The sequence below is a fragment of the Opisthorchis viverrini genome (assembly GCF_000715545.1).
Source record: "Opisthorchis viverrini unplaced genomic scaffold opera_v5_30, whole genome shotgun sequence".
Classification (NCBI taxonomy): Eukaryota; Metazoa; Platyhelminthes; class Trematoda; order Opisthorchiida; family Opisthorchiidae; genus Opisthorchis; species Opisthorchis viverrini.
Window position 1 is genome coordinate 2,287,575 of NW_008751686.1, and position 8,413 is coordinate 2,295,987.

The window sequence follows — 8,413 nt, forward strand, 5'->3', positions numbered from 1 at the left end:
CACTCGATAAATCGACCGACTGGTCTGGTTCACAAGCATCTTTTGAGGGTGGAGGTACCATGCACTGAAATGTCTAGGCACTCCGTTCTTTCAACACAATCTAATGAAGCTTTTTTTTCGAATACCACCAATTGTAAATCCAGACAACGAACGACAGAATATCATATCATTCGAAAGCCGTTCTCACTCACAGTATCTCTGTAAGGGAGCAGTTCAAACCGCATGAGCCGCCATTCCTCCTTCATTTTCGCCATTGTGGTTTCCAGCTGGTGTTCTTTCGCAGCAGCTGCACCAACTTCTTCAAGTTGTTCCAAAAATTCGTTCAACCCGTATTCTAGGAAAACGATTAGCTGTGTGTCGGACTGTGGTTTAATGTCGAAGCCCACAATATCACTCATTTGGTCCCAATGTCGTGGTTGTATGCCCGGATTGCAAACAACGTGGATGACGGGAAGGAACTGTTGGAATTTGATAATTTTGGCCTGAAAGTGAAATGCACAGATGGATTTACAACCAAATTAGGTAGAGAAAAACAGTGACACTTTGCGGATGCATAGAATGCATGGTTGGGTATGTTTTTTCCCGTTGTGTTTTCGATTGAGAAAAAAGTGAAACTATTCTGAGTTGCTTCCAGACAGGAGTTTTCCTGTCATAATTATTACTGTACCAAAGACATCACCAACACTCCCTGTTCTAGAAGATGGTTGCACTGTATTATTCCAACTCTACACGCGGAGGGTGAGTAGACTTTCTCAGATTGTTAATTGGAGATGTGAAAAGACTCCAGCAAAGTGAGTGAACCGTTTGACAACAAAGGTGGCCGAATGATCTGTTAAAATTCAATCCCCCAGTCCTTGATATCCAGGCATAATCTTCATCCACTTAGACTTATCATCCTTTATAAAAATATACTGCAACATCTCGGATATTTTACCAACTGAAACATGAGGCGGCCTGTGTGCAGTACATTTAGTTGTAGAATACCATAAACGAGAGATTCAGTAGAGTCTCTCGTGAAAACCAAGTTGATTTGCTAATGAGTGTAATTCTAGACTTATAATCATTCCAATAACCAGCCGGATCACTTTACACCAACTGACCTACTGAAGAATGACGACGGGGTTGTATATTGCCAAAGCTGATCGGTCACCCGTGACGCACTGGTACAGATCTCGATTACCAAACGCTGGTTCAGTCTACCTATGAATTCGTGCGATGAGCACTGATGATGCTCCTCAACAAGGATGAAACAGCCATACCACCCTCGGCTCGTGGGATGAAGTTTTCCCCTCAGCGTGGCTATCGGTAGAAATGTGACTAAAATGACTCCCAAACTGATGAGAGTCGTAAACCCTTACTATTGAACGGGTACCGTTAGTTCGGTGCCCAGTTCCGCGCGCTTGTGTGCACAGATTTCTGTCTCATTTGTTTGGCTCATAAGAACTGGAATGTCACAGTTTGTGAACATTTGTAGGCGCCTTACCATCACACATGTAAAACGAGTGTTTAGTAGAACTACACTTACTTACTTGCAAATCAATTTGGTTTTCACGAGAGACTCAACTGAATCTCTCGTTTGTGATGTTCTACAACTGGATGTGCTGCACACAGGCCACTTCATATTTCAGCTGGAACGATATTCGAGAAATCGCAGCATATTTTCGTGAGGGAAACTACTCACAAGGTTGCTGATAGCCCACGAACGGTTTCGCTATTGTTGAGGCTCATCAGGTGGACGCACTCCCCAATTTTCCGTCAACCTTATGTCCTACTTGAACCCACATTGAACTGCTTTCGAGAACTACACTTATTTGCAGATAGACGAGAGATTCACTTTAATCTCTCGTGAAAACCATATTGATTTGCAAATGAGTGTGTTCCTCGAAAGCAGTCCAATTTGTGTTCAAGTAGAACATAAGATTGACAGAAACTCGGGGACTGCGTCTTCCCGATGAGCCCCAAGAAGGGCGAAACCGGTCGTGGGCTGTCGAAGAGTTTTCAGCAACCTTGTGAGTAGTTTCCTCCGTGAAAAGTATGTTTAGTATTTTACACGAAAATGTGGTGTCCTAATAGATGGTGTCCTAAAAAGGAAAAAAAGAAAATCCACTTTGAATAAATTTATTGACCTCGAAGTGCGACAAGCGCGTAATCTATCACTGTTTGGACCAAGAAACTGGACTGGTCACTCCATATGCAAGGTCACAGTTTCTACGACCGGTAGTTGAAACCAGGTATGCTCGTTCGCTTCGTCGACTGTATCCTTTTAGTGCAAATTATGTTATTGTGATAACTAGGTGTTCATCAGGTTAAACAAACTGATCACTGCTGTCAGTCCGCTTATCCTAGCTGATAAAGGAACCTCCCAAAGCCTAAGTTAAATAAAAAAGCTGTTAAATTCAACACCCATTCCATGCGTTTCGATAAACTTTTGTAAAGATGTTCATACTATTCAGATATACTCGCGCTACCCGACCTGATCAATAAGTAGCAGTGAAAGATCGTATTCACTTGGAAAAACTTTACTGACGATTTATCAGGAGGTGACTAGATAGGGTGAATTGTTGCTAGGGACGGCATTTGACGGTTTAGGCACCTGGTATAATGCAGCAGAGTTTACCTTCATTTTCTGCGCCACTTTGGACGGTCCGGGAAGATCAACGAAGACCTTTGTTAGCTTGTGCATCGTTTTATACATTTCTGACACGTGCGCCTCAATTTCATATGCACTCAAAGTGTGATAAGGCGCCTGGAGCCAGTTCTTGTTGCATGTATCAAAATCGAGGGCGGTACGCCATAGACGGTCGAACGGATCCATTTGTCGCCGGAGCTCAACAAGCTGAGGAAACTGAGTTGGATCCCATTGTACGAGGGCTTCCTCCCTGAAATCAGGAAAGTCGGTAGTCGGTATTTTGTTTCAAATGACGAACCGTTAGTGATATTATCGGGTGATTAGTCACGGAAATTAAGTCAAGTCTTATTGAGGCGAAAGATATCTAAACTAGAATCACTTTGTCCAGAGTTCCCTACTCGATTGTTATTTGATTTCAAAGGCAATAGGTCTTACAGAACAAAGTATTAAGTCAATCGCCGACATGACAAGTTAATTTGATTGGTTGCGTCGCACCGATTACAGAGAGAATACTACGGACAAAGTCACAGCTTATCTGTCCTCGCTCACTTATTCACTTGTTCTGCGTCCGATATTAAAGTCTCCAGTTCAACCAGAAATTCATCCAACAGCTGGACTGATTTAACCATTTCCTCTTGCGTAATACCCTCTCGTTTGCGCATGGCTGTAATCCGATCCCAGCAGTTCAGAATGCGTTGTTCCAGCGTGACTGTCCGATGTTTCAGATCTTCCTCTGCATTCTCGCGAAGCATGTTCACGCGTGTGGTGGTCACATCCAGCACGCTGAGAATGTGTTCGGGCCAGTAGAATAGGGTGGAGTTCAGTTTGATATCATCCTCTAAAAGTGTATGGAAATACGTTCGGACATCGGTCAGAATATTTCCTATCTATGGATCTGGTCAAGAATTACCTCCGAATTTTTCCCATACAATTAGGATAAGTTTCTAAATAGAGCCCCCAAGGTCTTCCCACGTCTGTCTTTGGTTCAATAGGGCTTATCCAAAACTGCGCAAAGGCCGTTTGGCAAAACGAACCAAAGGAAACTTCTGTCGTATATGCAGAAAGCAAAATCCCACTGATGATGACAATCAGAAAATCAGAAATAAGTTTCAGACTGGAACAAGCGGAACAAAGTCGTTCCTACTAGGACCACTGCGGTCATGTGTGACCGTACACCTGGGAAGTTGACACCCCAAGTAGAAATATCCAGGGCTGTGAATTAGTCATCTCAAAAAGTTAAACTCCTTGGAGCAAGCAATGTGATGTTGATGATGACGATGATGATGACGAAGATGATGATGGTGATGGTGATGGTGACGGTGATGATGAAAATGAAGATGACATTGATCTTTCTTATCATCACATGCAATCGAGGCTGTTTTGGCTAGGATTGGCAACTCAAATATTACAGACCTCAGAATACGGGGTTTTGAAAGTTGAAGGAAAAAAGCGTCACATGTACTACATACAACTTGTTTCAGAATAACTACCACCAAAGTGCATGTTTGGTTTCTTGTACCGGTCTGTCAGTAGTGGTTCAACGTACCAGCAACCGAGCTGAACTTTCACCAAAATGACTCGGTGAAATTGTTACAAAGAAAATCCGAAAGTTCGGGAAAACCTACGTGATAGGAAAGCGTAATCCAAGAGGAAGTTAAGTCGTTCCGCTGCATCCGCCACTTCCTCCTTAAGTTTGAACACCATGGTGTTGTTTACTTCGCGCATGTAGGCCTGAAGCTGGACTAGACTCTCTGTGTCAGGCGGCGTTTCGCTCAGGCGGTTCATGATCTCATCATATCGTCGGCAGATGCTGAATTCAAATGAACAGATAATTAGTTAGAACGGATTGTTTGTGTTCCAATGAAACTCAGCCCTCCAAGACTGCGTAGCGAATGTCAAAATCACAGAGCAGCCATGTGACCACGGATTGGTGTAATGTGTTTAAAGCTGGTCATTATACCTCTCGGAGCCGAGTGGAGTCAGCTGTGTTTGCTCTCAGAATAGACTACTTCTGGAGAAAATGACCGGAGGGATTTGAGTGTGACAGATACATCAAAACTGTCATGGAATGCTTATCTTATGCCATCGATTTTAGATGCCTTAATTTTTGCAATTTGGAAAACTTCATATCTGACTTCAGATTTCTTCCAAGTGAGAACCATTTAGGCCAAGAAGAGATGAACGCATGGGTATCTACTCACTTTTCAAGAGCGAATCAGTTTGTCACGTGATTCTCGAGAGTGGCGCTTCAGTTAGTTTCTAGTGGGGCTAGGTGTATGTCGCCTAGCACTTGAAGCCCCATTAGAAGTATTCAGCCCGTTTCTTGCTTGAACTCACGTCTGTCCTTCAAGTCACTTGTTTTCTTTAAGTGACGAATTAACGCAATAGGTCATCGTGGGTAATTCCTGTGGCATCGAATGTGCTTGTAGAAGACAAGTTTATCCAGAGCTAGTTACTTTATATCGACAAGTAGTATCAATACACTGTCCATGCAGTACGAGATAATGATACGAAGGTGATCAGTAGACATCTATCCCCATTGTTTTCCTAGAATTCGGATGGTTGGATTCTATGAGAGTTGATATCACAGCTCGTTTACCTATCAAACAAATGGTGGAGAATTTGTTCACTGAACTAGGCAATTGTTTTGCAGGCAATTAGTCCAAGGGGCCATTTCAGCGAAGGTCACAGCTCGTTACCTATCAAACAAATGGTGGAGAATTTGTTCACTGAACTAGGCAATTGTTTTGCAGGCAATTAGTCCAAGGGGCCATTTCAGCGAAGGTCACTAGGTGCGAATCAGAGAGGTAAAGTTCAAGGGTCACTTGGACTATGGGCAATCAAAATAAGAGTGGGACAACTAATCCCTTCACCAGCATGTATATAAACTCGCGCACACCACAACTCAACTCAACACAACCAGCAACCCACAACTCAGCTCCGGTTCACAACAACGCACTGGTACTTTCACCTCTATTGGTGACGAAACCTTTGCAACAAGACTGCCACACCCATTTAGCAACATTCGCAGCAACTGAACAATCTGAACTTCATGAAACTGTCATGTAGATGGTCCTATACAGCGTGATGACGTATTGCGTCATCTGATGCGTTACAGTTCAAAACGGCGTGAACTGCGGCCTTGATTGTCCACAAGTGGGCAGACCAGCAAAGCGTCACGTGTCACACAGAGCGACTTCGGTCACAGCCCTGCTCACACGACTCGTGACCATATGGGTACTAGTTTAAACTTTGGTCCTGATTACCCACTTTCAGTTCCAGACCGGACGGATTGCCCTACTCAGTCGAAACTGGGGTAGAAACGAAAGGAGCAGTCGGTAGTGGTAAGCCCGAGATTCAAGTATCTAACTGTCTGTCTTAGATCACCGATCAAAATCCACATGCAAGCAAACAACCATACATAACAAAGGGAATCAGACTCCTCATGAACAATCGAAACATTCGATTACCGCGGTTAGCTAACAGCATCGATATTGTCTATACTCCTATAAGTTTTCTATCCCAACGACGCATTAACAAAGCATACTTTCAAGTAGGTCTGATATACCTGCGATTGACGTCTCGGTTCTCATCGAGTTCGAATGAGACCAAAATGTCCCTCAATTTCCACGCCCGATTGGCCAGTTCCTCGTTCACACTTTTGCAGTCCACACAGAATAGACTCAACGGAACGGTGAGCCGGAGCATCGTAATCTCGGCCCGCAAGTCCTGGAAAGCTTCGATTTTCTGTCGATGCATAAGAAAAGCTAATTATGGAGACAACTTTAAAATGGGACGTATTGCCTGCCTGAAACATGTGAAACATTGCGAATGTCACTTAGCAAATTCGCTTAAATGCGGAACAGTAGAACACCGTGGTGAACATCATGAAACCACATTAATGCACGAATCAACAAAAAAGGAACGGCTGAAACCAAGCACTGAACGCAAGTATCCTTGGGTCACCTGTTGCACAGTCAGTAAGCTGTTATTGACTTGCTCCACTAAATCCGGTTCATTCAACCAAGCTTTGCCTTTGCGCTGGGGAATGGATAAGAATAAGGTGCCTGTTAAAGCTAATTGAAATGTGGCAGTCTGAGGCCACTTTATTGCAAGCTTTTACTGGTGCCATTTTGAGTTTTCGATGGTGAAGTGCAGCAAAAGATCATTACGAAGATGATATATATGTGAAATGCGTACAACTCATTTTACCAGGAGCAAACCAGTGCTAAGTACAGGTGTGTACTTATCGCCCGGCAGCCCCAGGGTCTGAAAGCCCACCAAAGGTCTAAGTGTGTCCGTTGAAAGGTGGAAGTACTTAAGACGTATCCTCCTTACCTCAGTTACTTACATTACTTACTTACTTACTTACTTACTTACTTACTTACTTACTTACTTACTTACTTACTTACTTACTTACTTACTTACTTACTTACTTACTTACTTACTTACTTACTTACTTACTTACTTACTTACTTACTTACTTACTTACTTACTTACTTACTTACTTACTTACTTACTTACTTACTTACTTACTTACTTACTTACGTACTCACGCAATTACTTACCTTCTTCACCGCCAACAACGTGTGACGCTCTTTGAGAAAATTGCGCAACTCCAGTTCTGCCTTGTTATTCAACAAGTTCCCATACGGCTTATAAATGTCCAAGTAGTCTTTTGGCCCAATTGAGTTGGCACGAAACACGGTCATAGCTTTGTCTGTGTATTCTATAACGAGCTGTTCACGAAACGAAACGGATCGCAGAAAGTGGTGGTCATTGGCCAATGCAGGGAAGATCTCGACTTCGACCTGTGGAAGAGACCAGAGGTTCAAACAATAGATTAGTACTATTATAATCATTCGTACGGTAAAACGGACATAACGAAAGACCAGTCAGAAGACAAAATACAAACTAGGAGTTTTGGGAGTAAGGGTGGATTTGCCCCCTAATTTTTGAGCCAACTGATCCGAATATTTCCCCGGTCGAGTGAAGAAAACGGGTCAGTTTTGACTTTGGTCCGGTTGCTTTTCCGACCGGCCCACTACGGGTACTGAGAGGAAGCGGTCAGTGTTTCGAGTAGAACACAAATGGTTACAGATGGGTAAATCCCTGTATAAAACGATGTTAAGGTAATCAAAATTTATAGTTTCCTTAGCATAATATACTACTCACAGGGTTGTAAAAGACTGTTCGAGATACGGCTGAGATTTGGTGGACTGTTCCACCAACACACCAAATTGATTTGCAAAAAATTGCGGTCACTTCTTAGTTATTTGAAAGGTAATCATTGTACACATCATCCTGCTCATTGAAAGAGGATATTTTATCCATGTATAGAATTGCGAATAAAATATCTTACCCGCGGGAGTTCTTCAGCAGCATCGGTGATAGCTTGAAAACAGCGAAGCAGACAGTCCCGGGTCTCACGAAAGCTCGGTGAGAATACAATCTTTGGTTCTGATACTCTTAGACGTATAAGTAGTAGGGGCCGCCGAAGAAATTTCAGTTCATCATAGGGCTCCTCAAACGAATTTCCGTCCTAAAGACCAATTTATTATCAGGCATCAGCAATGCATGTAACACTACCACACAAAAATCACTGCATATCGACATTACTCTCTACGGTTGATTGACGCTACACACAGATTACGGTCATGCATGTCCACGCGCAATCTCTTGAGGATGTCATCATCATCATCATCATCATCATCATCGACAGCATGACATCAGCGTTCAACACCGATGCTTCACTGCCGTACAACCATGACTTATTTGAAAGCC

At 43.1% G+C, this 8,413-nt stretch overlaps 1 protein-coding gene across 1 annotated transcript in view; it reads right to left on the minus strand.

The window, feature by feature from the left end:
• The window catches only part of T265_02480 (hypothetical protein), a gene marked incomplete at both ends in the record, with an annotated part of 103,559 nt that overhangs the window by 81,725 nt on the left and 13,421 nt on the right, over positions 1-8,413 (minus strand). The window contains 7 exons of the mRNA XM_009166729.1: positions 192-482; positions 2,618-2,879; positions 3,179-3,467; positions 4,255-4,439; positions 6,198-6,376; positions 7,198-7,440; positions 7,992-8,089. Of these exons, the coding sequence (XP_009164993.1) occupies positions 192-482; positions 2,618-2,879; positions 3,179-3,467; positions 4,255-4,439; positions 6,198-6,376; positions 7,198-7,440; positions 7,992-8,089 (1,547 nt within the window). The remainder of the gene's footprint in view (positions 1-191; positions 483-2,617; positions 2,880-3,178; positions 3,468-4,254; positions 4,440-6,197; positions 6,377-7,197; positions 7,441-7,991; positions 8,090-8,413) is intronic.